A 26,959-nucleotide genomic window follows, 5' to 3' on the forward strand; every position below is an offset into this window, starting at 1 on the left:
GCCTCCTGGTGTCCTTCCTTGCCTGTGCTGCCAGCAGCACCCATGGGCCACATACAGCTCGGCACCCCGGGGGTCTCTCCTGTCCCCAGCAGCAAGGCTGGGGGTGCCCCGGGGTTCTGGCAGCCCCCGGGGTTGGGGGCAGCATCCTGTCCCGGCAGGGGTGAAGGTCAAGGCTAATCCCCCTCCCCCCCCCGGGAGAAGGCGGCAAGTGGGAGCCGGGGGGGGCTCTGGCTAGCAGCGTGCCCACCGCGGCGGTGCTGGGGGGTAAGAGAATAAAGCCCCCAGCCGGGTGGGCTGGCGGTGGCCCAGGCGAGTGGCCACGGTCCCTGTGACGTGGGGCCGGCGCAGTAATCCCGGCGCGCTGAGCGGATTAGGGTGGCCGGGGGCGGCCTGCGGGGACGAGCCGAGGTGGCCGCAAATCCCTGGCCGGGCATCACGTGGGGGAGCCAGCGCGGGCACTGGGCCACCGTCCCCCCGTAGCAGGCGTGGGGTAGCTGTGCCCTGTGTGCCCCCCACGGTGCCACCCGGGTGTCCCCTCTTGTCCCCTGGAAGGGACATGGGTGGGGGCAGGGATCGGACCCTGCCGGGTGTGGATGCTGGGGGTCTGCTGGCCTCAGTGGCCCCGGCAGGATGGGCTGTCCATGGGGCTGGGTGCCCCCCACCCAGTGCCAGGGTGTCCACGGGGCCGGGTCTCCCCTGGCCAACATGACCATGGGGCCAGGGCAAGGCTGAAGGATTCGGGGTCTGGGCGGGCTGCTCCCCAAATCACTCAGAGCCAGGATGCCGAGGGGGTGCCCCATGGCAGAGCCAGCTGTGCCAGCAACAGGGATGCCTGGGCTGCAGCACAGTCTGGGGATGTGGGGCTGGGGGCGGCACCATGGTGGGTATTTGGGGGGCTCCTGGCTTGCATGGGAAAGCTGTGGGGAGGGCGGCGGCGGGATCGCAGCCATGCGGCATGGCGGGTGCAGGGAGGAGCCGGCGGGAACCGGCCTGACCGGTTCAATACTGGCACCCCCCCGGTGGTGCCGGGGGGCTCGGGCAGCCCCGCCGCCGGCACGTGGCCGGGCTGAAGGTCACTGTCCCTGGGGCCACCCACCTGCTGGGGTGAGCGGGCTCGGTGTCCTGCTGCAAACTGTCCCTCTGCCAAACAGCGCAGCGGTGAGCCCTTGCCGCCGCTCTGGCACGCTTTGCTGCTGGCAGCTGGTTTTTGGGTGCCCCAGCTGGATCGGTGGCACCGCACGGTTTCGGTGGCACAGGAGGATACTGGTGCCGTAGGGGAGTAGCCGGTGGCACCGGTGGTCCGGAAGGGCGGGCCAGCGCTCAGCTCACCAGGAAGGTGTCCCACAGGCGCGGCAGTGACGCACAGCGGGGTGCCAGCGGGTGGGGGCTCGGCATGGCGATGGCGTTGGTCCCACCAGGGAGCCTCTTCCTCCTGGAGCATGGTCTCTGGCTCCTGGAGTGCATCACCTGGCTCTGGGGCAAGGGAGGGGGTGAACCCCTAATTCTCAGGGCCCTGGCGGGTGGGAGGCCTTGTTGGGCTGTGCCAGGATCCGGCCAGGCTGTATCCTGCCTCGGCTGTTCCGTAGCCGGGGATTTTTGGGGTTGAGGGGTGCTGGCACCACCCTGGCCTGAAGTGTTTGGCCATCAGGTCAACCTCGGGGGCTCTTTGCAGGGGGGTCTCCACACCCCCCTAACCATGCTGCTCTCCCCCCTCCCAGACCCGTCCTGCACCCCACCAGTGCTGAGGGATGCCGGCATGCCGGTGCCCGCCTGCCTGCAGCACCCTACCCTGAGCCCGGTGCTGGAGCCCGGCCACGCCATGGAGGAGCCGGCTGGCGGCGGGGCCGAGCCATGGGCTGAGGGGCTGTGCAACAGCAACAACAACGCTTCCCCCGGGGGGTGGCCGGGTGGCCGTGGCGGGCACCCCCTGGCACCTTTTGGTGGCCCCGGGGCCGAGCCCAGCTACCTGGGGCGGGTGGTGCTGGAGATTGTGGAGTCGGAGCGCACCTACGCCCGTGACCTGCGCAGCATCGTGGAGGTGAGTGCTGGGGAGGGACACGGGACACCCCTCAGATGGGGTTTGGGGGTGGCCTGGCTGGTTGCACCAGTGCCGCCACCACCCATGGGTGCCCGGCAGGGTTACCTGGGCAAGATTATCGATGCGGAGGAGCCAGTGCTGCGGCCGGAGCAGGTCAGCGCGCTTTTCGGCAACATCGAGGACATTTACGAGCTCAGCAGGTGGGTGCTCCCTGTGCCGCGGGTGGGGGGGGCACAGCCAGTCCCACAGCTGGGGGGGCTGTTGTCATCCCATCCCCTCTGTCCCCCCTAGCACCCTGCTGCAAAACCTGGAGAGCTGCGCCAATGACCCCGTGGCCGTGGCTGTCTGCTTCGTCACCCGGGTAAGGGTGGGCATGGCGGGGGGCACTGGCGGGGGGCACAGGGCCGTGCCAGGCTCTCACCGTGCTCCCCCTGCCCGCAGAGCCAGGAGTTTGCCATCTACACCCAGTACTGCAACAACTACCCCAGGTGAGTTGGGAGGGGCCTGGCTGGGCAGGGGGCTGGGCAGGGGGCTGATCCCGCTCCCTGCCCGCAGCTCGGTGGCGGCGCTGGCCGAGTGCATGAGGAGCAAGCCCCAGGCCCGGTTCCTCCGTGAGTGCCAGGAGCGGCTGCGGCACGCGCTGCCCCTCGGTGCCTACCTGCTCAAGCCCGTCCAGAGGATCCTCAAGTACCACCTGCTGCTCCAGGTGAGCCGGCATGTGGCGCGGCATGGGCACCCAGCAGGGTACCGGTGCCTGGTGTGGTGTGAGTGCCTGGTGTGGCACGGGGACATGGCATGGCGTGGGCACCCGGCAGGGTACTGGCGCCTGGTGTGCGGTGGGTGCATGGCATGGCATATGGCGCAGTCTGGGTGCCTGGTCTGGCATGGGCACCCGGCAGGGCATAGGTGCCTGGCACAGGCCAGGTGTGTGGCGTGGCATGGGGAAGTGGCAGAGCAGGAGTTCCTGGCACAGTTTAGGCAGCTGATGTGGCACAGGCGCTTGGCACAGCTTGGTTCCCCAGCACAGCATGTTCCCTGGCAAAGTCCAGGTACCTGGCACAGCACATTTCCCTGGCACAGCCTGGTCCCCTGGCATGGCACAGCACCCTTCTCTGGCACAGCCTGGTTCCCCAGCGTGGCATGGGTGCTTGGCGTGGCACATTTCCCTGGCACAGCCTGGTTCCCTGGCATGGCATGGGCACCCAGCATGGCACATTTCCCTGGCACAGCGCACACACCTGGCATGGCACGGGCACCTGGCACAGCCTAGCCCCCTGGTATGGCACACCACCACATCTCCCCCGATGCCGCGTCCTTTGCTGGCAGGAGATCGCCAAGCACTTTGAGCACAAGTCAGGGGACGACTACGAGGTGGTGCTGGAGGCCATTGACACCATGACCTGTGTCGCCTGGTACATCAACGACATGAAGCGCAAGCACGAACACGCCATCCGCCAGCAGGTGGGCACCAGCAGTGTTGTGGGTGGCACTGGGTGGGCACCACCGTGGTGGTGGGTGTCCTGATGCACCCATCCCGGGGCACTCACGCAGGAGATCCAGTCGCTTCTGCTGGGCTGGAAGGGACCGGACCTGACCAGCTACGGGGAGCTGGTGCTGGAGGGCACCTTTCGGGTGCAGCGGGTGCGCCACGAGCGCGCTGTCTTCCTCTTTGACAAGACCCTCCTCATCACCAAGCGCCGTGGTGACCACTATGTCTACAAGAGCCACATCCCGGTGGGTGCTGGGCATGGAGAGGACCAGGGTGGGTGCTGGGGATGGGGGAGTCTGATGGGTGCCAGGGATGGGGGGGACCAGGGTTAGTGCTAGGATGGGGGTCCGGAGTGTGTTGGGGATGGAGGGGACCAGGGTGCGTGCAAGGAATGGGGAGCTCAGTGGGTGCTGGGGATGGAATGGACCAGGGTGGGTGCTAAGGATGATGAGCCAAATAGGTGTCAGAATGGGTGTCCAGGGTGTGCTGGGGATGGGGGAGACTGCAGCATGCTGGGGAGGGATGGGGACCCTGGTGGGTGCTGGGGATGGGGGGGTACCAGGGTGGGTGCTGAGGATGGGGAGCCCGGTGGGTGCTGGGAAGGGGTCTGGGGGGTGCTGGGGATGGAGGGCTGATGGCCTCTGCCTTCAGTGCTCCTCGCTGATGCTGATCGAGAGCACACGGGACTCGCTTTGCTTCAGCCTGGCTCACTACAAGCATGGCAAGCAGCAGCACAGCCTGCAGGTAGGGGGGCACAGGGTGGGGGTCACCCTGGGGAACCCCTGCCCAACCCCACCACCCTCCCTGTCCTGCCCCAGGCCAAAAATGTGGAGGAGAAACGCGTGTGGACCCATCACATCAAGCGGCTCATCCTGGAGAACCATCACGCCATCATCCCCCAGAAGGTGAGGGCAGAGCGGGATGGGTGCTGTGCTGGCACCAGGGCCCCCCCCAGCATAGCAAGGAGGGGGCAGCTGCACCCCAGCTTCACCCCTTGTTTCTCTCCGTCCTCCTTCCCCCCCAGGCTAAGGAAGCCATCCTGGAGATGGACTTGTTCTGTGAGTGCCACTGCCGCCCCACGGTCCCCTCCCTGCCCTCGCCTGTCCCCCCCAGCCCCCAGCATCACCCCTTGTCCCTGCAGACCCCCCACGCCTTCCCCGCTGCAGCCCTGAGCGCCTGAAGAAGAGCTGGTCCTGCCAGCCCCTGGCTGACCCCGCTGCTGAGCTGCGCCAGGGCCGCCGGCAGTCCGGTGAGAGCCGCACGTCCCCAGCGTCCCCACCACCGCTGCCGACCCTGCCCCGGGGTGACACCATGGCTGGGTCGCACCGATGCCCGTCGGGGTGGTGGGCACTGGGTGCTCGTGCTGATGGGTGTCCCTGTGCCCGCAGAGCCCTTCCAGCACCGGGACCGTGCGGAGACACTGCCAGACCGGCTGCACGGGCACACGGGGCGCAGGCAGTCAGGTGCAGATGCATGCAGGGAGTGAGGACCCCAGCCAGGGTGGGGGGGCTGGGGATACTGGTGGGGTTGGGGATAGGTGGGCTGGGAGACATGAGTGATGGGGGGGCTGGGGGACGCTACCATCACCTGATTTGGATGCCCAACTTCTCCCTGCAGAGCCTGCCAAAGAGATCCTGCGGCAGCTGGGTGAGCAAGGTGAGCTGGCACGGCTGCTGGCACCGGTGGGGTGGGCAGAGGAGGTCCGAGGGCTGGGGGAGGCACTCTGGGGTGCCGCTGCCCCCCCAACCTCTACTTTTCTCTCTTTTTTCTGCTTTTCTGGCAGGGCTGAAGGTAATGCTGGGGCACAGGGTGGGTTGGGGTGCCCGGGCCCCCCTAGCCCTGGCACGCTACTTGCCAGGAGTAGAGAGAACAGGACCCTGAGCCTGACACTCACCCCCGAGTAGCACGCTGACAGCGACGGGGCTCTCCTGGAGGCGGGGGAGCCCCCCCAGCACCCCAGAGCCTGGGCAGTGACTGAAGGTGTGGTGGAGGAGGAAGAGGAGGAGGAAGACGAAGAAGAGGCTTTAGACAAGGAATGCCAGGAGGAGCTGCCTGGTGCTGTGGACCTGCCAGAGCCGCAGGAGGAGCAGGTACCCACCCCAGCCCCCCAAACCCCACAGAGGGTACCTACTGCGTAGTGCTACCCTGGGCATCTCCCATCACTCCTGGGGCACCCAGCATCATTCCTAGGGTACCTCATGTTGCTTGCAGGGCACCCTGTTACTTCTGGGGCACCCCATGTCACTCCCAGGGCACCCAGCATCATTTCTGGGCACCCCATGTTACTCGGAGGGGAGGCTGCATCACTTCTGGGGCACCCCCATATTGCTCCCAGAACACCCTGCATCACTCCTGGGGTACCCCATGTTGCTCCTGGGAACGCTGTGGTGTCCTCAGCCATGAGTTTGGCTGGGGCTTACCTCCAGCAGCAGTCCTGCTTCGAGCAGCCGGGTGCCCCCCCAGCCCATGACACCCCCCGCTTGCTCTTGCCCAGGCTGGGGGGCACCCACTAGCGCTGGAGGGACCCAAGCGGCCAAGCAGCTGGGGGCCAGGGAGCTGCGAGAAGGTCAGTGCAGCCCTGCAGCTCCTGCCGGGGAGTCCCGAGGGACCCAGCACCCACCTGCCTGCCCCTCCGCAGGCCAGCAGCACCAGGGAGCACCCCGAGGGGCCAGGGGCACCTGAAGCCCCCTCCTCGGCGGGGACCCCGGCACCGGTGCTGCCTGGCGGGGAGAGGGAGCTGGAGCGTGCTGCAGAGGATTTGCAGGGGCTGAGCAGTGAGGAGGAGGAGGAGGAGGAGGAAGAAGGAGCTGCCAGCAGCATCCTGCCCCCCTCGGTGCTGGACCAGGCCAGCGTCATCGCAGAGCGCTTCGGTGGTGGCAGCAGCTTCTCCCGCCGCAGCAGCCTGGCGCTGGAGGGGCGGCCGGCCAGCCGCAGCGGCAGCGCGCTCAGCCTGGATGGTGCCCCCCCACTCGAGGCCGGGGAGCCTGGGGGGTCCCGCAGCACCGTCCCTTCACCCGAGCCCCTGGCCGGAGCCCGTCGGGAGTCACTACTCTCCAGCCGGGACCGCCTGCTCCTTGACAAGATTAAGAGCTACTACGGGCACGCCGAGCACCAGGACGCCAGCTTCAGCGTGCGCCGCCGCGAGAGCCTCTCCTTCATCCCTAAGGGACTGGTGCGAAGCTCCATCTGCCGCCTCAACGGCCTCCCCCGGCCCCCGGCAGCCTCTGAGCCCCCCACCCAGCCAGCGCCAGAGGGGCCCGAGGCATCGCCAGAAGAGCCGTGCCAGGAGAACGGGCTGCAGCCCCTTGAGCCACAGCCCCCCGAGCCGCTGCTCATCCTGGAGGAGGACGACCTGGGCACCGGGGGTGAGGGGCTGCCGGCTGGGCCACCGCCGAGGCTGCTGCTGACCCCCCCGCACCCTGGCACCAAGGTGTACCAGCTGGCACGGCAGTACAGCCTCCGCATCAAGAGCCGCCGTGCCGGTGCCCGATGCCCCCCAGCACAGCCAGAGGAGGGGGACCTGTGCACCGGCACCCCCTCGGTGGTTGTGCCACGCCATGGGGGGCTGGCGGTGGCCCCCTCCCCGGGTGTCCCCCGCAGTCCCTCCAGCCCTGGCAATACCGAGCCCTTCACCTGGCCTGATGTGCGGGAGCTTCGTGCCCGTTTTGGTGCCCCACGGCCCCCACCGGTGAGCCGCAGCCGCTCGGCACCTGACGGGCCGTGCCGGGGCGGCCGGCCAGCCGAGAAGGAGCGAGGCAGCGGCCGGAGCCGGAGCGCCGAGGCAGGCGGGGGTCCCAGCACCCCTGAGCCAGCGCCGGCACGGCACAGCAGTGACGGGGCGCTGTGGGTGGCAGCGGAGGCTCCCCTGGGTCCTGGGCAGCGGGTGCTGGTGCTGGAGCAGCTGCCAGCGCCTGCTGAGCCACCCACCTACGTGCAGATCCGCTCGCCCACCACCCGGGAGAAGATCTGCTTGAAGGCAGTGGTGGAGCGCTGCAAAGCCTACCAGGCCTCTGAGGAGTACCGGCGGCGCTGCCCCGAGCCCCTCGACACCCCTGAGCCCCCCCGCCACGGCCTCGTCAGGGACCTGCGGCAGAAATTTCAGACCCTTGATGCCGCCAGCTAGGTGGGTGACAGGGAGAAGGGGTGTCCCACAGACCCCCAGAAGAAAGAGCACCCTGTGGACCAACCTACCTGGAAGAAGGGGCACCCGTGGACCCCCAGCTCACTTGAGAGGAGGAGCACCCTGCGGACCTCCAACCTACCTGGAAGAAGGGGCATCCCATAGTCTCCCAGCTCGCCTAGAAGCAGAGGCACCCATGGACCCCCAGCTCACTCAGAAGGAGCACCTTGTAGACTTCCAACCTACCTGGAAAAAGGGGCACCCTATGGACACCCAGCCTGCCCAGGAGAAGGAGCACCCTTGGGACCTTCAACCCGCCCAGGAGCAGGGGCACCCCATGGACCTCCAGCTCACCTGGGAGAAGGAGCACCCTGGGGACCCTCAACCTGCCCCAGAGCAGGGGCACCCCATGGATCCCCCAGCTCTCTCAGGAGGAGCAGCACCCTGGGGACCTCCAACCTACCTGGAAGAAGGGCCACCCCATGGCCCACCAGCCCACAGGAGAAGGGCCACCTCATGAACCTCCAACGTGCCCAGGAGCAGGGGCACCCCACACACACACCCCAGCACCCAGCACTGCACCCAGCTCGCTTTCACATCTTTATTAGAAAAAAAACAAAAACCAAACCGAACCAAAAGTTCCTCTCTGGTCGCCTGCACTCCCCCCAGGGTGGCTTAGCCCGGCCGCGGGGTGCAGGGGTGCCCCCCGCCCCCCCCCCCCCCCAGCAGTGCGGCAGGGGCACAGGGTGGTGGCTGTGGGAGGGGGTCGGGGGCAAGCGGTGCCCCCCCGTGCCCACATGCTGATGCTCTTTGGTTGGTGCCTGTGGGGGCCAGGAGTGCCCCCTCTGCACCCACGTGCTGCTGGGGGGGGTGGGGCACGTTATGGCTTGGGGAGGGCGGGGGGGACCCACAACAGCACCATGTGTGGGTGCTGGGTGCCGGGTGGGGGGCATGCACGCGTGTGGCCGTGCGCATGGAGGGGTGGGTGCACCTGCATGCAGGGACACACGTGTGCACACGTGTGCGTGCAGGGACATGTGTGTGCACGGGGCTGCTGTGCACCCCTGTGCAAGGGGGCACCCCTGGGTGCACACGCCTGGAGGGGCCCATCCACACAGACGTGTGCACGGAGGGCGCCCACAGGGACGTACATATACATGTGTGTTCACCTCCACATGGGTGTGTGCATACCCTTAAGCATGGAAATGTATGTATATATAAATACAAATATATATATATACACATGTGCACACAGGCACGTGTTCAACGCACATGGGCTGTGCCCGTTCGTATATGTGCCGCTACATGTATACATGATGTGGGCCCACGCGTGTGCTCACAGAGGTGAGGGGTGCCCACAGCGGGGCTGTACGGCTCCTGCACGCGCATGATGCCAGGCAGCTGCCCCTATAGCCCTGGCTGTACGTATAGAGACATGCACATACAGGTCCCTACGCACACATGGCAGTGGGCACCGCTGGTGAGACAGGTCCCTGGGGTGCAGGGTGCCCAACCCCACCCCGGGGGGGTTATTTCTTTTTTGGGAAGAAGCTGAACCGTTTCTCCTTGTCCTTGCGGGGCAGGGGAGGCTCGGGGGGTGCCGGGGCAGGGGGCAGGGGCAGGCTCTGCGCCTTCCCCCGGCTGCTCCGGCACTCGGTTATTGCTGTGCTCAGCCCCTGCAGCCAGGCCTGCAGCTCCTCCTGTGGGCACGGGCATGGGCTCAGGGGGAGCTCCCCTGGCCCCCCATCACCTTCCTGTGGCCCCCAGCGTGATGCCAGATGCCCCACATCCTCCCCAGCCCCCCATAGCACCCCAGGCACTGCCTGCCCTTCACCATGTCCTCATGGCACCCCTGGCGGCCCCGTGGGCACTGCCAGCCACCCTGTGTGGCACTGAGCACTACAGGTCACCTAGTGTGTCCGCTGGCACTACTGGTACCCCCTGGGCACCTCTGGCCACCCTGGTGTCCCCTGGGTACCACCAGCCACCCTCTGTCCCCTTGGACATTTCTGGCCATCCCCTTGTCCCCTGGGCATCTCTGGCCACCCCCGTGTCCCCTGGGCATCTCCAACCCCACTGTGTCCCCCCAGGCACCACCAGTCACCCCGTGTCCCTCCAGGACACCCCTCACCTCATCCTTGCCATGGAAAAGCCACTCGCTGCCATTACTGAGCCTGGGGACAGAGCGCAGGTGCCAGTGAGATGCGTGCCACCTCCGTGATGTGCCATGCCGCAGTGTGCTGTGCCAGCCTGGCGCCCTACCTGAGTTTGAAGACGTGCTTCTTCTTCTTGTAGCCAGTGGCCACCTCACAGAGGGCATCCCGCAGCCCCAGGGGCTCCTCGCCGTGGCAGGGCAGCCCCAGCGCCCGGCTCTTGGCATCCTTGAAGAAGGCGAGCTGGCCACCCCGCAGCACGCAGTACCGTGTGCTCCACGACCTGCCACCACAGCAGCGCCATCAGCCTGGCACGCACCCATGCCCCCTGGCGCTGCCACCGTGGCCACCGCCGTGCCTACCGGTTGGATGCCCGCTTGGTGGCTGCCTCCAGGTCGTGCTTGCGGCCGAGGTAGCCCTCCAGCTGGATGCTGCAGGTACGGGCCGGCAATGTGGCCGGCTCCTCTGGCTCCTCCCGCGGTGGCCACGGGCTCGGCGATGCTGGCTCCTCATCGCCTGTCATCTGCACCAGCTGCCGCAAAGCAACAGCCCTGTTACACCACGGGGTCACCACTGCCACCAAAAACCACACCCTGAGGTGCTGTCCCCTCCTATGGTGGCACCCCGCATGTGGCGGGTCCCTGTCCCCAGTGGGGGACTCAGTCCCCAGGCCGGGGGGTGCCAGCTGGGGGTTGGTCACCCCCAGCTCTCAGTGCCAGTGACCCACCAACTCCAGGACATGGGAGCCAGTGGCTACTGGGATGACCCCAGTGAGCAGCTGGGATGCAGTCCTGCCCTGGGACCCGCACCTTGGGCTCAGGACGTGCCAGAGCCCCCCAGATTTGGAGTGATGAAGTTAAGCCAAGGCAGGCAAGCAGCCCCAGGAGCCACCCCAGTGTCACCTCCAACCAAGGGGGCTTGGGGACAGCGAGGGTGTCAGCAGGCAGATGGGGTCTGGTCAGGGGCCATGGTGCCTGGTGAGCAGGGTGCCTGGCCAGGGGCTGGGTGCCACAGGAGGGGCTCGGCCAAGGGGTGCAGGGACCCCAGAGTGCCTGTCCTCTCCTCTTGTGCCCACAGATGGCCCCAGTGCCACACAGCCATGTCTGCCAGCACCACAGGGTCCTGCGGCGTGCCCTGCCGAGAGGGATGCTGTCCCTGGCATCCAGGTGTGACAGTGTCCCCAAGCAGGCAGGCAGAGATGGATCATGTCCTCGAGCAGGCAGAGGGGGTCCTGTCCCCAGGCAGGTGAACGTGGCTGTGTCCCCATGCAGGGACTTCAAAGAGCCAGAAGATGCTGGCGTCCCCCAGCAGGCAGAAGTGATTTTGTCCCCGAGTAGGTACTCAAGGATGCTGTCCCCAGGCAGGCAAAAGTGATCTTGTCCCCCGGGAGCCAGAAGATGCCAGTGTCCCCAAGCAGGTAAAGATGGATCATGTTCCCAAGCAGGCAGAGGGTGACCCTGTCCCCAAGGAGCCAGAAGATGCCAGTGTCCCCAGGCAGGCAGAAGAGGCAGAAGGGGTTCCTGTCCCCAAGCAGGCAGAGCAACCAGAAAGCAACCCTGTCCCTGGGCAGGCAGAACAGGCAGGGGGAGTAGAGAGGCTCGCAGCTAGCGCAGGGTGGATGGCACACAGGGTGACAGTGCCCCAAGGGTGGCAGTGCCCTGTGGGGGGGGTGATGCTTCGCAGGGTGATGATGCTGTTTGGGGTAATGATGCCCCACAGGGTTCTGATGCCTTGTAAGGTGATGGTGCCTCACAGGGTGACGCCGTCTCTTGGGGTAACAATGCCCCACAGGGTGACATCCCCGTGGGGGGGTGATGACAACGTCCCAAGGGCCACGTGTGCTGCAGGGCTGACGTGAGCACGGCCAGCCAGGAACGCTGCTGCTGTGTGTCCGTAGGCAGTGCTGCCCGATGTCCCCTCCATGCCAGGGCAGAGCTGGCCCCATTCCCAGCTGGGTGCCATGGTGCCGGGGCCACGCGGTGTCCCCGGGGGTCTCTCCCGGAATGCATGCTGCCTTGCTGACAGCAGAGGATGGTGTCTGGGACCTGCCCGTCCCAGAGCAGACACTCCAGCTCCAGCTGCTGCGCCGATCCCCGAGACACCCATGCACCCACAGGTGCCAGCCTTTGACAGCTGGCCCGAGCCTGGTCATGGGGGGCAGGGATGCTCCAAGCTGCCACAGGGGGCCCCCCGGCCGCCCCAGGAGTGGGGGTGAAGGGGAAGGTGCAGTGCCCGTGTGCCCACCCGGCCTTTTGGGGGTTATTTAGCATTTATTCAACTCAAGGCAAGGAACAAGGCAAGGAACGAGGCAAGGGCTGGGGGTGCGGGGAGCCGGCAGCACGACACTGTCACGATCACGGTCACGGGGTCTGCCAGGAGCCTGTGGGACATGCAGGGAGACTTTTTGCTGCCAGGGAAGGAGAAAGCTAAATTCAAGAACTGACCGGCTCTGGTCCATCGGTGGCAGATGGAGAGGCATCCCGTGTGCTCGTGCCCTTCCTCTTCTCCTCCTCCTCCTCCTCTTCAGACCTGTGGCAGGGAGGCAGCCTGCTCAGCATGCCTGTCCCAGCCAGCTCGCTGGGGACACGCAGCTGTGGTCCCACAGGGACACGGGCTGGCTGCTGCTCTCCTGTCCCCGCAAGGGATGAAAGCCCCAGCATGGTGGGGCTTGACCTTCATCCCTGCTCTTCGCCTGCATTTACTGCTCTGAAAGGGCAGATTGCTAAAAAACCCTTAATGCTTTGAGAAGAGGGATGCTGGAAACAACGCCCATGCGCCAGGCAGGTGCCACGGGCTGCCTCTGCCCAGGATGCTGCCAAAGCTGCCAGGGGATGGTGCTGGCACGTCTTACCCGGCCTCCAGCTCCCCGTCCAGATCCAGGCAGTAGTCGGGAGCCTGGGGGTGTGCTGCCTCGTCCCGTGCCAACCCCTCACGCAGTGTCCGCCCACCCAGGAGCTCCAGCTGCCAGTGAAGGAGGTGAAGGCGTTAAAGGGGAACGTGGGGTGGGGAAACTGAGGCAGGGCAGGTAGACATGAGCCAGGACCGGCCATGTCCCACCCTGAGTCTTCCTCACCGTCGTCAGCTTCCTCAGGGCGGCGATACGCTCCTCCCAGGTGGCCGAGGACTTTTCGAAAGCCTCATGCCGCTTGAGCAGCTTCTCCACTGCGTCCACTGTCTGCCCATAGTCGCTGCTGGCCAGGTAGGGCTCCTGTGCCATGAGCCATGACTCGGCCACTGAAGCATCCCGGGAGAACTGGCACACCTCCAGCACTATGGGCAAGGACAGGCAATGCTCAGCCCCCTACCACCATTGGCCCCCTGGACAAGCCGCGGTCCTCCCCGGACCCCACGGACACACTCACACAGCCGCAGCCGGTCCCAGCGCTGCTCCCACATTTCCATCATGGCCTTTCTCTTCCCCACCAGCTCCACCAGCTTTGCCTTGATCTACGAGGGGATACTGTCATGCGGTGGCCCTGGTGGCACCGTCCCTGCTGCCCCCCAGCCCTGGCTGCCCTCACCTCGGGTGAGTCCTGGTGCTTGCGATGCAGCAGCTTCTTGCCCAGCTCAAGACAGGTGGAGAAGCTCTTGCTCCGGGCGTCCACCTCAGCCCTGATGCCCTGGTGATACTTCATGAGCAACTCCACCGAGGAGACATCCCTGGAGACAGAGAGGTGCCAGCATCAGTGGTGACATTGGCACTGGGTCCCAGCAAATGGCACCGGACACCCACTGGAGGCAGCCATACCTGGGTTTCTCCTGCGTCTCGATCTGCCGGACAGTGCTCTCCATCCAGGAAAGTAGGTCCCGTGCCATGCCAAAAAAGCGATGCTTGTCGGCCGTGTCCACCAGCCGGGCCCGGCGTCCGCTGCATGCCTCCAGCAGTGCCCGCAGGGCTCGCGCCACCTCCTGCTCCTGCTCCTGGATGCCCGCTGCCTTCTCCCCAGCATAGGCAGTCTGCAGGCGTGCTGCCGTCTCCCGAAACTGCTGCACCTGCCCGGTGGAGCCAGAGAGCACGAGGGATGCTGAGTGCCGGTGGCGGCAGTGCCAGGCATCCCCGGTAGCCTCGGGAGGCAGCCTCACCTGCGTCTCCAGCAGATGGAGGTCGCGCTCGAAGGCGCTGTGCATGCGGTGGAAAGCCTCCACTGTGCCAGCGTCCTCGCCCAGGTCCTGGGGCAGCTCCTGGTGCCGGGCAGCGATGAGGGCCAGCAGCTCGGCGCCGTCGTAGAAGTACTTGTGCAGGTCGTAGGAGGCAGCGAGGAGCTGCATGCGGGTGTCAATCAGCTCCAGGAGGTCAGCCCAGCTCTCATTCAGCCCGTCTTTCCATTCAGCCATGGTGGCTGCCTCTGCATGCCCGGCGTCAATGAGGCCCTCGATGGCCAGGTTCACCCGGTCCACACGTTCCTGCCCCACACTGCCTGTCTCTCGTGCAAACTCCCGAAACTTATCTCGCAGGAGCTGCACAGGGGAGAGAAGAGTCAAGTTTGCCCTCCCCGAAACTGCACACCTCCACGCCTCCCCAGCACTGGCACCCTCACCGTGACATGGTCCAGGTCCTGCCCCATCTCCTGGGAGGAGGCAACCACATCACGCTCGGCGATCCACTGCTCCAGGTCTTCCTCCTCCCGCTTCAGCTGGAAGAGGTGGGACATGTTCTCCAGGCGCCGGCGGCGCTCCTCGGCCGCCTCCTTCAGCCCCGCGTAGTGCTTGTCCACCTGGCCCTGCAGCCGGATGATCTGCTCCCTGCGCGGCCCCGGCACACAGACACCCCAGTTCTCACCCGGGAAAAGATGCCCCTGACCTGCCTGTGTTGCCAGCTGGGGTTTTTTTTGGGGGGGTGGGGGGGGACAACACGACTCGCTCTGTGCTCCCCATGTCCCTCTGCCACCACCTCCCTGCCGCAGCTGGGGCCATGCCAGCAAGGCAGAGCAAGACGCCAGGGCAGCCAGCCCTGCCGGAGCTCCAGCCCAACCATCCACGCACCCGAGTGCTGAGGGCACGGGGCTGCCCTGAGGGACAGGGGACACACACCGGTGGCACCTACCCCTCAGGGTGGCCAGCAGAGAGCAGCTGCTGAGCCCTCCCTGCCAGCTCCTTGATGGTTTGGCCATAGTCCTCAATGGACCGCTGCTGTCGGACGTGTCTCTTCAGCATCACCAAGCTGCTCTCCTCATCCTGTGGCATGGCAGACACCAGCGCCCTCAGCACTGGGCATGGCCGAGGGAGAGGGATCGGGGTCCAGCCCCAGCACCCACCCTATGGGCATGTCCTGCCTCCATCCGATGCAGCAGGGAGCAATGGTGAGCTCGGTGGGGTATGGAATGGCATGGCGTGTAACGGCATTGGCTTGGCACAGGACAGCATGTAACGGCCAAGGCATGCGATGCTTAGCATGGGATGGATTGCAATGGCCAAGCATGGCATAGCATAGGATGATCAGTAATGGCACAGCATGCCACGTAATGACAAGGCATGGCATGGGATGACCTACAATGGCATAACAAAGGGTGGCATGGATGGCATGGTATGGGATGCTGCGTAATGGCATGAGATGGACAGTGTGTTATAGCACAGCATGACATGGCATGTAATTGCCATTGGATAGCATGTGATGGCACGGCATGCGTGGGATGGATGGCATATAACAGCACAGCATGGCATGGGATGGTGTGTAACGGCATGACACACCATAGTACTGGATGATAACAGCACGGCACTGTCTGGGTTGACATAGAATGCACCAGCATGGCATTGCCCAGCACCCCTGCAAGACACGGGGGCACCACACAGAGCCACCCTCACCTTTGGCTTCTCCTCAGCTCCCATGAAGAGCTCCTGCTCGCTGATCCAGGCCTCAGCCTCACTGGCATCCAGGTAGTACTGCTGGGCCTCGCCAGCTTCCCGCAGGCGCTGGTGCCGGGCGGCCGCCTCCTCCTGCAGCGTCACCCACAGCCCCTGCAGCTCCCGTACCCGCGCCTCCAGCTCTGGGCTTGGCTTGTCCCCGCTCACCGCTGCCTCGCCCCGGCTCAGCACCTCAGCCAGGCGGGGGGCATGGCCCGACAGCTCCTTCTGCAGCGTCTGCCAATGGGGTGGGCAGTCATGGTGGGGCTCACCCATGGGATGGGTGTCCCCAAGGCACCGGCCGGGTCTGCGAGTACCACCACTGCACCCAGGCTCACCTCATTCCTCTTGGCCAGGCGCTGCACACTTGGGAGGTCAGTGCCATGCTCCGTCGACCTCGCCAGGGGCAGCCGCTCCTGCACCCACAGCTGTGGGCAAGAACACCCGCTGAGTGGTGCATGGCACCCGCTGGTACCCCTGGCACACCAGACCCCACCACCACAAGGATGCTCACCGTCTCATCCTCCAGATCCCGCGCAAGCTGATACATGGTCTTGGCAGTCTCCAGCTCCTTCCTCTTCCTCTCCAGCGGCTCCAGCAGGTTGAGGCACTGCTGCTGGAGCCTCTGCTCATGCTCATCAACCTCCTGCACATCCTGGGCAGGGGCAGGGCCCTGCCACCGCAGCTCCTCCAGCTCCTTCATCCACGCTCGCACTTGCTCTTCCAGCCTCTGACAAGGCAAAGTCATGTGAGCCAGGGGACAGAGCCAGGCTGGAGACCCCCAGGGCACCAGCCAGCTCCATTCAGGGACACAACCCGGCACCTCAGACCCACTCCCCGCAAAGGAAAGGGCAAGGTGCCAACAGCCTTCGCCCTCACCAGCCACTCGGCTGGCAGTGCCACCACTCACCGTCAGCCTCTTCAGCAGCAGTTTGGTGGCAGTGAGGTCCTTGGCCTGCTCAGCAGCGCGCAGCTCCTCCTCCACCCGCCCTAGCCAGCTCTCCAGCTCCTCGTAGCTCCGAGCATACAGCGCCAAACGGTTGGCCTCAAAGAGCTGCCGGCCCTTCTCCTCGGCGGCATCGCGCAGCCTGTCCCACCGCTGGCGCAGCTCACCTAGCCGCTGCACCACCACCTCACCGTACTGCGGCTTGCGGCTCGCCAGATCCTTCCCCTCCTGCCGGCAACACCAAAGAGGTTGGTGGCCACCGTGGTGTGGCTCCATGGTGGCATGGGGACCTCCTGCCCAGCCAAGGGGCTGGGAGGTTTCCAGGCACCAGTGCTGGCACCCACCGTCTCTATCTTCTCCAGCCAGCCCTGGCTGGATGCCAGCTCGGCCATGAACGCCTGGTGCTTCTGCCACTTGCCATGGAGGCCACGGGCTTCGCTGTAGGAGGCGTCCTGTGCTGTCAGCATCTTCTCCTCCACCCAGGCATCGAGCTGCAGGCAAAGGGTGTCAGAGCTTGGCCAGTGGCAACCACCCAGCACCGCTGGCCGTGCTGAATGCCCACCTCCTGGCAGCTCTGCAGGAAGCTCTGCAGCTCGTGGTTGTCCTGCAGCAAACCTGCCGCCTCCTCTGCCTTGGCCGTGACAGTCCCATGCCTGGCAGGGCGACCAGAGACAGGCGGCATCAGTCCCCTGCCCAGGCGCTGCCTGCCCGCCCGCCAGCCAGCCTGCGCCGGACTCACCGCTCCTGGAGGGCCTGGCACTTCTCGGCGATCTTCTCTGCAAAGATGTTCTCCTCAGCTGCCAGCTTGTTGCCACCAGCCACCGCCTGGGGGACCTTCTTGGCAGTGCTCTCCATGCCAGCACGGAAGTCCTGGAAGCGGCGCAGGGCGGTGGCCGAGCCCTCCAGCGTGGTGGGCAGCTCCAGGTGGGCCAGCGTGTACTCCTGGAGGGGCACAACAGGGGGTCGGCACCTCCTCAGGGTGCCCATGAGCCAGGGACCCCCCCTCCTCGGGCACCCACCTGGTTGGTGAGGAGGATCTCCGCCTGCTTGGCATCACGGAGGAACTCCTGGAAGCCATGGCACTGGCCAAGGAAGTGGTGCCGAGCCTCCGCCATCCTGCCCAGGGCAGCCCAGCCAGCCTCCACACCACGCAGGCGCTGCCGCAGCCCCTCATACTGGGGGTCCTCCTGCTCACCCACCACACGCTGCCCTGTCTCCACCAAGGTGGCAAAGGCGGCCGTGTGCTCTTCCACGTCCCGCCGGGCAGCCTCGTGCCGCTGCAGCAGCTCCTCCGCCTCGGCCAAAGAGGCCGGCACCTCGTCAGCGGCTGCCACCGCTTTCTGAGCCCCAAAGAGCCAAGCCTGGAAGTCATCCAGGTCCTGCAAAAAGCTCCGGAGCTGCCCAGCTTCCCCCAGGGAGGCCGCCCGCTCCGCCAGGGCCACCTGCAGCTCATCCCAAGCGGCCACCGTCGCTGCTAGCCGCACGGCCACCTCCCCGGCTGCCTCCGGCCGTTCCTCAGCCAGGCGTTCAGCCTGGGCGCGCAGGGTGGCCAGGCGGTCCTCGGCCACCGCCAGCTCCCGCTCGATGCCATAGAGCTTGCGTTGTGTGGCCAGAACGCCAGCCAGGTCCCGGCCAAGCTCAGCGGTGGCCTTGACCGCCTGGGCTTTGCTCTGCAGCCATTGCCGCGTCTCCTCACACTCCAGGCAGTAGTTAAGGAGGCGCAGGGCTGAGCCCACTGCCTGGCGACGCTCGGACACCAGCTGCCTGAACCGGTCCCACCTGCAGGGCAAAGATGGGTGATGGCAGCCAGTGGGGACGGTCCCAGTGTCACCCCCTCGCCCCGGTGTTGCCTGCCACCATACCTCTCGTTGAGCTGCTCCCGGCACTGCCGAACCTGGGGGCTGCGGGGGTGCCCACTCGCCAACAGGCCGTCAGCTGCCTGGTTGACGGCAGTGATCTGGGAAGCCACGGTGGCCATCTCCTGCTCCAGCCCGTCCAGCCTGCGGGGACAGCTCAGCTGAGAACGGGCAGCAGCTGGGGACATGGCACAGCAGCACCGCCACCGCGGGAGCCCCTACCTGTGCTGTGCCACATCCAGGTCCTCCAGCGCCTGAGGGACCTCCAGCTGCTGCAGCCAGGTCTCCTTGGACCCCATCCAGAGGTGGCAGGCGTCGCTCTCCCCAAAGACAGTGTAGAGGCTGAGGGCATCCTGCAGCTGTCGGCTCCGCCGCTCGGCCAGGGCAGCTGCCTCGGCGTGCAGCTCCCGCAGGGCCACCAGCCGGTTCTGCGCCTCGGGGCCGGCCCGCAGCTCCGGTGGGAAGCCCTCAGCTCGCCGAGCCAGCCCATCCAGCTGCTCCTGGGCCGCCGCCAGCTCCTCCAGCAGCTCCTGGTGCTGCCGCAGCAGGGCACGGGTGCGGGACTCATCCTGACCCAGCTCCTCGGTGGCCGCCCGCCGGCGGGCATCCTGCAGCCCCTCTGCTAGCTCCTCCATGTCCACCTGGAACTGGAAGAAGCCCTCGGCCTCCTGCAAGCCACGGCGACGGAAAGCCGCCAGCTCCTCCAGCTGCGCCCACAGCACCCGCACTGCCGCCCCCCGCTCCCGCAGCTGCCCGGCCGCCTGGCCCGCCAGTGCCAACCCCTCGCCTGCTGCCAGTGCCCGCTCCAGCCGGCTGCCCCGGCTCCGCAGCTCAGCCTCGAAGGTGGCATGCCGGCGCTGGAGCAGCAGCACGCCTGGCAGGTCCTTCCCAAAGTCCAGGGAGGAGTAGAGCTGCTCCTGCTCCTTGATCCAGCCCTCTGCTTCATCCAGCTCCCACAGGCAGGTCCAGAGGGAGCGGGACTGCTCCAGCAAGGCTCTCCTCCGGGCTGCCAGCACCTGCAGCTCTCGCCGGCACAACTCCAGGTGGCTCACACGATCCCGGATGACTTTGGGGTCACAGGGACGGTAGCCTGCCCAGGGAGCAGGGTGGGCACCCATCAGCAGGGCATCCCGGCTTCCCCCAGCCATGCCATGGTCCTGGGGCATCCCAGCATGCCTACCCTCAGTGTCCGCAAAGCGTAGAGCGGCAGCACTGATGGCCCGTGTCTTCTCTGCCTGCAGGGCCATGTCACCCTCCAGCAGCCGGTGCGTCTGCAGCAGCTCTTCTGCTTCCAGAAGGTGCTTCCCAGATTCAGGCGATGCCAGCTGCACCTGCAGGAGAGCCCCAGCTGTCAGGCACTGCCAGCTCCAGCAGACAGCACCCACTGCTACCTAAAAGCCACCGCCAGCACCCCCACACCAGGGTCCAACCAACACTGTGCCGGGTGGGACCAAGGCACCCACCCATGGTGGCACCCAGCGCGCGCAGCTCACCTTGACCTCATCCATCCAGTCGATGCTATGGAGCATCTCCTGGAAGAGGTGCTGCAGGGTGAGGTTCATCTCCAGGCGCTGGCGCCGGGCAGCCAACAGCTCCAGGAGCTGCTCCCAGAGCCGCAGGATGTTGTCCTTGCGCGCATTGATGCGCTGGATGTCATGGTAGCCCTCCACCTCCAGCTCCCTCGCCACCGCCTCGATGGCCTGCACCCGCTCCTTGTAGGCAGCCGTGTCTGTCTCAATGGCCTCATGCTTCTTCTTGGCTGCCTCCACGGCTGGCAAGTCCTGGCCAAAGTTGTCCTGCCCCCACACACAGCCTGTGGTGAGGCTCTGGTGGGGTACCCCACTCCCCGGGTGGGTGTCCCCAGCCTCACCTGGGCCACCAGGCGCTGGTTCTCACTCAGCCAGGCCTCCCGCATGGCCGCTTTGCGGTCAAAGCGCCGCGCCAGCTGCTCCAGCTTCTCCTGCCGGATGAGCTCGGTGCGCAGCGCCAGCTCCCGCTCGTGCTCCGCTTTCTCCAGCTGCTCCCAGGCCTGGGGGAAGGTGGCACTGGACAGGGGTGGCACCTGTGTCCCACGACCCCACCACCACCGAAGTCCTGCTTTGCTGGTGAACACCCATGTGACTCATGGGTAGGGGAGAATGGATGGAGGAACCCAACCTGCCCTGGAATGGACCTGCCCTGCCCTGGGGTGGGCTCGCTGTGTCCCGGGATGGACCCAAACTGCCTCAGAAATTGGACCTGAACTGCTCTAGGACCCATTCCAGGATGGACCTGAACTGCCTTGGGAGATGGACCTGAACTTCCCCAGGATTTGAACTGCCCCAGGGTGGACCCAGCTTGCCCCAGGAGATGGACCTGACCTGCTCTAGGACCAGACCGGATCTGTCCTGAGATAGACCTGACCTGCCCTAGGACCTGAACTGCCTCTGAACGTACCCAAGTTGCCCCGGGACATCCCTGCCCTGCCCTGCCCTGGGACAGCCTGGGGAGCAAAGCTCCCAGGGATACTGGGCTAAGAGCTGCCCCCAGAGCACTGGGGGAGCAGCCGCGTGTCCGCACGGCACAGCACGGCACAGCACGGCACATGGCCAGGCTGCCGGCATGGGCCCCATACCCGGTTGATGTCAGAGACCAGGCGCCCCTCGTGCGGGGTGTAGACGCGCTGGTTGTTGGCTCGCATCCGTGACTGGATGGTGAAGAGCAGCACCTCCAGATTGCCCTTCTCCTGAAACCTGCCCCAGAGAGAGCGCTCAGCCCAGGGCACCCATAGGTGCTCAACACCCCTGCGTGGCCACGGGGGGCTCAGGAGCACTTACTTGGGGGGCTTCTCCACGGTGCGGTACGTGCTGAAGGCTTGCAGCTGGTGCTGCACCCCGGCCAGTGAGTTGGCGAAGCTGCGGCTGTTGAGGGAGGCGATGGTCTGCTCGATCCAGGTGAGCAGGTCAGAGGCCAGCCCCCCGTAGCCCTCGATCATCCGCTCCGTCTCCTTGGCATGCTCAATGACCTGCGGCAGGGCTGGCAGTGAGCGTGGGGTGCTGGCACCCCAGCAGAACCCCCCACTCCTCACTGCCATTCCCCTACCTTGCCCAGACGCCTGCCCTCCACCTCCAGCACCTTCATCTTGGAGAAGTAGTGGTAGAAGGCCACCACATAGGTGATGATGGACTTCTCGTCGGGGTTCTCTGTGAACACATCTGCCCGGTGCGAGCGAGAGGTGTCAGTCCTGACCCAGTCCCCGCATCACCCCGGCATCACTCCAGTGGCAATGGGCCTTATGAGGTCCCCCCTTGCTTGCACCCATCCCCCCCCTCCATGGGGTGAAGACCTCTCTGTGCCTCCACAGGGCCTGGGCGTGTCCCAGGGTATAACGGGGAAACTGAGGCAGGAGGCTTGGCAGCAGCAGCAGCCTCACCTTCAGGGTCTAGGAGCGGGGGTGATGCCCAGGTGCCGCTCAGCCACGCTGAACGCGTGCTCCAGGTTGTGCCGGGCATTGGATTTGGTCAGGTTTTGGAAGTCAACCAGCTCAGGCCTGGGGACAGAGGGTGAGGGACAGCAGTGATGTGCTCATGGGACATCCACCAGTGCCACCACCCTGGCATGTCCAGTGCCTGCCGCCATGACACCTACCTGTGCCTGTGGATGAGAGCATTGAAGGCCAGCCCATCCTTCCAGCTCGAGGTGAAGTTGGTGACGTTCACATGGGGGTACCTGTGATGGGGAAAGGGTGTCACCATTACCCTCTGGGCAGCCCTGGTCCCTGGCATGGTGGGGTGTGGGTCCAACCACCTACCCTGCTGTCTTCATCTGGCACCAGAGCAGCAGCGCATCCCTGGCTGAGCGTGTCTCCCGGCCCTCCTGTGTCTGCACAATGATGTCCTGGATCTGGGGGCAGAAGGACATCACAGGGTTGGAAGAGGACATCCACAGGGGAGTGCTCCTGTTTGGGAATAAGCCACGGGGTGCCCCCCACCCACCCAGACCCACCTGGAAGCGGAGGATGATGGTCCAGATGAGGCCAAGGACAAGGCGGTGGTTGCCATCCACGATGTCGTGGGAGCCCATGTTCTCCAGGTGCACCCTCTGCTCCTTCAAGAACTGCAGTGCCTTGTCCACGTTCTCCAGGCAGTGGATCCGCATCCGTCCCTTGGTGGGCTTGGGCTGAGGCATGACATTTTTTAGCACACTTTCCTCCATGCCAGGCACCCCAACCCCTGCGCAGAGACACCCCTGCACCCCTGCTGCCGCCCCAGCGCTGGTGGAGCCTCGGTCAATGCCAAGGTCAACAGCCTTGGTGGAGCATGGCAAGGGTCCCAGGGTCTCCGGCTGGATGGGAGTCCTACCAGAAGCTCTCCTGACAGCACCTCCAGCAGCTTGATGAGCACCCGCCCATCCCGAAGGTCCATGTAGAGGTCTGAGATGCGGCAGGTGACACGAGCCAAGTGTGAGTTCACCCATTTGGTGAAGGTTTTCTTCTGCACAGCCTCCCGCTCGTCTGCAATGAGAATAGGCACAGTGGCACCGGCACCAGGGACAACCTGGGAGGACCACAGGGACCCAAGACCCATCCCTGACCTGCCAGGGCTTTGATGCGGGAGCGCTCAAAGAGTCGTGCCGAGCTGTTATCGTTGTCCAGCTCATCGTCAGAGGCGTCCCAGCGGACATTGATGCGGCTGTACTGCTGCTGCAGCTCTAGCTGCTCGTAGTCGTTGGCCGAGGTCATGGTCCCAGTGTCCCCCGGCCGGATGGCCGTCGGCTACCGGCAAGAGGCCCCTGGGGGAGAGCAGAGGCAGCAGGCATCGGCATCGCTTGCCGTCCCTGCCGCACGTGGGGATTTGCAGCTCAGAGCTGCTGGTTAAGCTGCTCAGAAGGATTTAGCCTCACCCAGGTGTTGGGGGGCACCCGGCGGGTGCTGCCCACTCGGGGACTCACCCTGCTGGCACAGACTCCTGTGCCCACGGCTACGAATGACAGTTCTTCCTGCCCTGTGTCCTGTCTGCACCCCCAGCACCCTGAGCCAGGTCCCAATGGGTGTCCACCCAACCCTTGGGTGCCCTCAGGAGAAGAGGGTGCTGCTCACACCCACCCCAACACCTGCGCCATGGAGGAGCTTTGCCGGTACCCATGGCAGAAAGCGGGTGACAGCTGCTGGCCGGGGGGGGGCACCCGCCCCCGGGGACATTTGAGATACAGATAGGACACGGCCAGTATCTAAAAATGCCTGCGAGCAGCTGTCGGTGGCCCAGCCGGGCAGCAGAAGGCTGCTGGGGCCCCTGAGGGGTGCAGGGAGCCAGGCTGGGCCCCTCTCTGGCCAGCACCCCAGCCAGGACCCCCCCAGCACCTCGGGGCTGCGGGGAGCCCTCAGCCATGGGCGCCCGGTGCAGCTGTGGGAAATCCCAGTTGCCCCTAAGTCCCTTGTGTCCCCATAAGCCATGACAGCCTGTGGCCCCCCAGCCCCCCAGGGACCCCCCAGGCAGCTGGCGGGCTGGAGAGCTTTATCGGGGCTGGCAGGGCTGGGCTGGGCTCCGCATCCTAATCGCAGCCGCCCAGGCAGGGCCTTGGCTCAGCAGCGGGCTTGCATGCAGGAGTGTGCAAGGACACGAAGAAGCGTGCAAAAGCATGCACATGCAAGCAAGGACATGCAGGAGCATGCCAGAGTATGCAAGAACATGCATGCATCAGCCAGGACATGCAGGAGCGTGCCAGAGCATACATGTGTGAGCAAGGGCATGAAGGAGCATGCAAAAGTGTGCACACGTGAGCAAGGACATGCAGGAGCACACCAGAGTGTGCATGTGCAAGCAAGGACATGTAGAAGCATGCAATAGCATTCGCATGTGAGTAAGGACACATAGGAGCGTGCCAGAGCATGTAAAAGCACACATATGCAAGCAAGGACATGCAGGAGCATGCACACACAGAAAAGGACATGTGAATGCACGCAAGCACATGCAAGGCGGTGCATGAGAGCGTGCAAGGCCACGCAAGCACACACAGGAGTATGTGGGAGCGCAGAAGAGCAGGGCCTGCAGCCCTCCATGCCCTAGCTCTGTGCCACTGCCGGCCAGCACAGCTGGCACTGGGCTCGCCCTCCTGTCCCACCGCAGAAAACCCCTGGGGAAGCCCAAATTCGGGGATCTCCACCCCAACACCACAGGATCTGCAGCCGCCCTGCCCAGGCATTGCGAATGGGCTGAATGTGCTGAGTTGAGTCAGGTCTCTGCAGCACACCACAGCCCGGTGCGGGACCTCGGTCCTGGCTGAGCCCCCCGCCACCACCACAGCGGAGCCATGAGCATCTGAGGAGGCGGCAGTGATCATGCCAAAGGGAGCCACAGCAGGGCCCAAGGGAGCCGCCAGCATGCATTTTGAGCAGTGGTGCTCACTGACCCTTTAAATCTCCCTCTGCCGCACTGGCACCTTCCAAACAGCCCTGTCTGGCAGAGCCACGCCACCACCAGCACCCGCCACCTGGGGATTGCCATTCCACCGGCTCCGCAGGAGAAAAGCCGGGAGCACCGGGATGCCGGCCCTGCTGCCAGCATCCTGTGGCCGGGGCCAAGGCAGTGTTGCTTTCCCCGGCCAGTGGCTCAGCACCGTGAATCAGCACTTCCCACGAGGGGCTGGCACTGTGCCGCTGCCGAGCCCCCCTGCCAGCCCCGGGTGATGTCCCCCCTGCACCCCAAGGGTGGCCGGGGAGCGGTTTGGTGCCTGCTGCCCATGGCACCCTCGAGCCCCTTCCCTGGCTCAGCCCTCGCCACCGCAGCATGCTGCTGAAACATCACCTGCCAGCACATGACAGCTCCTTGGGGTGCCCCAAAACACCCCGAAATAGCTGCCCCATCACCTCCGCCCGCAGCCTGATGGGTCTTTGGGGGCCCTGCTGCCTGGCATCACCCCAGCTGTTTCGATTCACCAATTAACACTATAATTTTGCATCTCCCCCAAGCCAGCGGTCAGCCATGCTCCCGGCGTGGTCAGCCACATTGGGAAGAGGCAGAAGCCGGGGGGCACCCCCACAGCCCCCCGAAAGCTGCCTGCCTCCCAGGCACAGGGCCAGGGCCGGGAGCAGATGGCCCGCTCAGCACGGTTGCTCGGCACAGCACGGGGTGCCTGGGCATGGCACGGCTCCTCTGGCCAGCAATGCCCGCTCCGGCCACGGCTCCCACCCAGCGGGCGAAGGTTTGGGTTTCCCCAGGGCCAGAGTTGGTGTGAATGCCAGCCGTGCCAGGACTGTCCCATGTCACCTAACCCACCAGTGCACTGAGTGGTGACACACACACGTGCTGACACTCCACAGACATTTTTGGCTATAAATAGGCCTCCCCTGTGCATGGCCAGGCCAAGCCCCACTCCCTTCTTAGGAGCTGCCCCTCACACCTCCTCGCCTACCCCAAAACCACCAGCCGGGGCCCTAAAAACACCCGATAGCTGCAGTATGCTCCTCGGGGGGGCCATGAGGGCATCCACCAGGGTTGCAGGGGTCTCCTTTTGCTTGCCACCCTCCCCAAATGCTCCTCCTTGGCTTAACCCAGTGGAGTAAAGGGGACTGCAATCCCCTGACTCCGATAGCTGGAGATTTGCAAAGCCAAAAAGCCGCCCTGAAAGGGGAGCTGGGAAATCAGCTGCCCCCCCCCTTGGCTTATTGGGGTGCGGGCAGGGGTTCCCCCAGCCCAATGCCCACCCACGAGCATCCTCCTGCTGCTGGGACGAGGGGGCCAAGGGCACAGCAGCCAGAAAAACTCCTCCCAGTAACTCCAGTTTCCCCAGTTGGTGGTGGCGGCAGGCCAGGCAATGTGCCCCACCATGACCCATCACACATCCCCTCCGGAGACACTTTGCCCACCGTGTCCCACTGGCACGTGCCTGGCTGGGAGCACCCAGGAGTGGTGCAGGGACCCCGCTCGGGGCTGGCACCCCAGGGAAAGTGTCCCCAGGGTGTCCCCAGAAAGTCACCGCCGCTCGCCCGCCCCGTCCTTCCCAAAGCCACGCGTCCCCGCTGGAGATCGCAGCCCCGGGGGACACCCGGTGACAGCAGACTCCCCGCCGCAGCGGGAAAACGGGGGTGCTGAGCTCCCCCGGCGGGGTCCCCCTCCCAAACTTTCCTCCGCGCCCGCAGCCCCCGCGGTGCTCGGGGCTGCACCCCAAACCCAGTGTCCCCGGGACGGGCAGCGCGTCCCGGTGCACACACCCCCCCCCCCGCTTTTCCGCGGGGACCGGCGCCTCCCGACCCCCCCCGTCCCCGTCCCCTCCCCGGAGGCGGCGCATTCCGGTGCCTGGCGGCGGCGCATCCCGGTACCGGGCGGCGGTGCCCGCGGCTCTCACCTGCGCGGGGCGGCGGGCGGACGAGCGGCGGCGGGCCCGGGGCCGGAACCGGAGCGGGGCGGGGGGAGCGGAGCCGCCCTGCACCGGGATATAAATAACATTATCTGGGCGCGCAGGGACATTCCTGCCCGGGGCCAGCGGCGCTGCCCGGCCCAGATAGCCCCGCTCCCCCCGGAGGGCCGGGCCCAGGCGGG

The 26,959-nt window shown here is 65.8% G+C and overlaps 2 protein-coding genes across 2 annotated transcripts; one reads left to right on the plus strand and one right to left on the minus strand.

The window, feature by feature from the left end:
- Positions 1-1,416: 1,416 nt before the first annotated feature.
- Positions 1,417-8,274, plus strand: PLEKHG3 (pleckstrin homology and RhoGEF domain containing G3). Its single transcript, XM_055721902.1, has 16 exons — positions 1,417-2,038; positions 2,138-2,238; positions 2,330-2,399; positions 2,480-2,526; positions 2,594-2,744; positions 3,365-3,499; positions 3,590-3,772; positions 4,179-4,271; positions 4,346-4,432; positions 4,552-4,585; positions 4,669-4,776; positions 4,916-4,990; positions 5,145-5,183; positions 5,311-5,318; positions 5,432-5,617; positions 6,022-8,274. The coding sequence occupies exons 1-16, from the start codon at positions 1,697-1,699 to the stop codon at positions 7,648-7,650; spliced, it is 3,288 nt and encodes a 1,095-aa protein (XP_055577877.1). The 5' UTR covers positions 1,417-1,696; the 3' UTR covers positions 7,651-8,274.
- Positions 8,235-26,919, minus strand: SPTB (spectrin beta, erythrocytic). Its single transcript, XM_055721803.1, is given in 37 exon segments — positions 8,235-9,347; positions 9,779-9,821; positions 9,910-10,083; positions 10,163-10,332; positions 12,245-12,329; positions 12,652-12,761; positions 12,874-13,070; positions 13,163-13,247; positions 13,322-13,460; positions 13,549-13,793; positions 13,884-14,258; positions 14,339-14,543; positions 14,845-14,975; positions 15,603-15,878; positions 15,980-16,069; positions 16,156-16,371; positions 16,552-16,815; positions 16,932-17,078; positions 17,150-17,240; positions 17,327-17,529; positions 17,607-18,366; positions 18,450-18,587; positions 18,666-19,533; positions 19,624-19,774; positions 19,937-20,239; positions 20,314-20,472; positions 21,058-21,175; positions 21,260-21,447; positions 21,525-21,637; positions 21,856-21,874; positions 21,876-21,972; positions 22,071-22,151; positions 22,234-22,325; positions 22,428-22,601; positions 22,784-22,935; positions 23,016-23,213; positions 26,766-26,919. Coding segments are annotated over 36 exon segments (6,978 nt in total). The 5' UTR covers positions 23,164-23,213; positions 26,766-26,919; the 3' UTR covers positions 8,235-9,176.
- Positions 26,920-26,959: the final 40 nt, after the last annotated feature.

The sequence above is a fragment of the Falco cherrug genome, chromosome 10 (assembly GCF_023634085.1).
Source record: "Falco cherrug isolate bFalChe1 chromosome 10, bFalChe1.pri, whole genome shotgun sequence".
Lineage (NCBI taxonomy): Eukaryota > Metazoa > Chordata > Aves > Falconiformes > Falconidae > Falco > Falco cherrug.

What these genes read in the sequence shown, in the direction of transcription:
- PLEKHG3 (XM_055721902.1), top strand. Translation starts at nt 1,697, where the DNA reads ATGCTGCTCTCCCCCCTCCCAGACCCGTCCTGCACCCCACCAGTGCTG. An exon ending in TACTGCAACAACTACCCCAG is followed by an intron (nt 2,527 to 2,593) that starts GTGAGTTGGGAG and finishes CCCTGCCCGCAG; the next exon opens with CTCGGTGGCGGCGCTGGCCG. An exon ending in CCTGGAGATGGACTTGTTCT is followed by an intron (nt 4,586 to 4,668) that starts GTGAGTGCCACT and finishes TTGTCCCTGCAG; the next exon opens with ACCCCCCACGCCTTCCCCGC.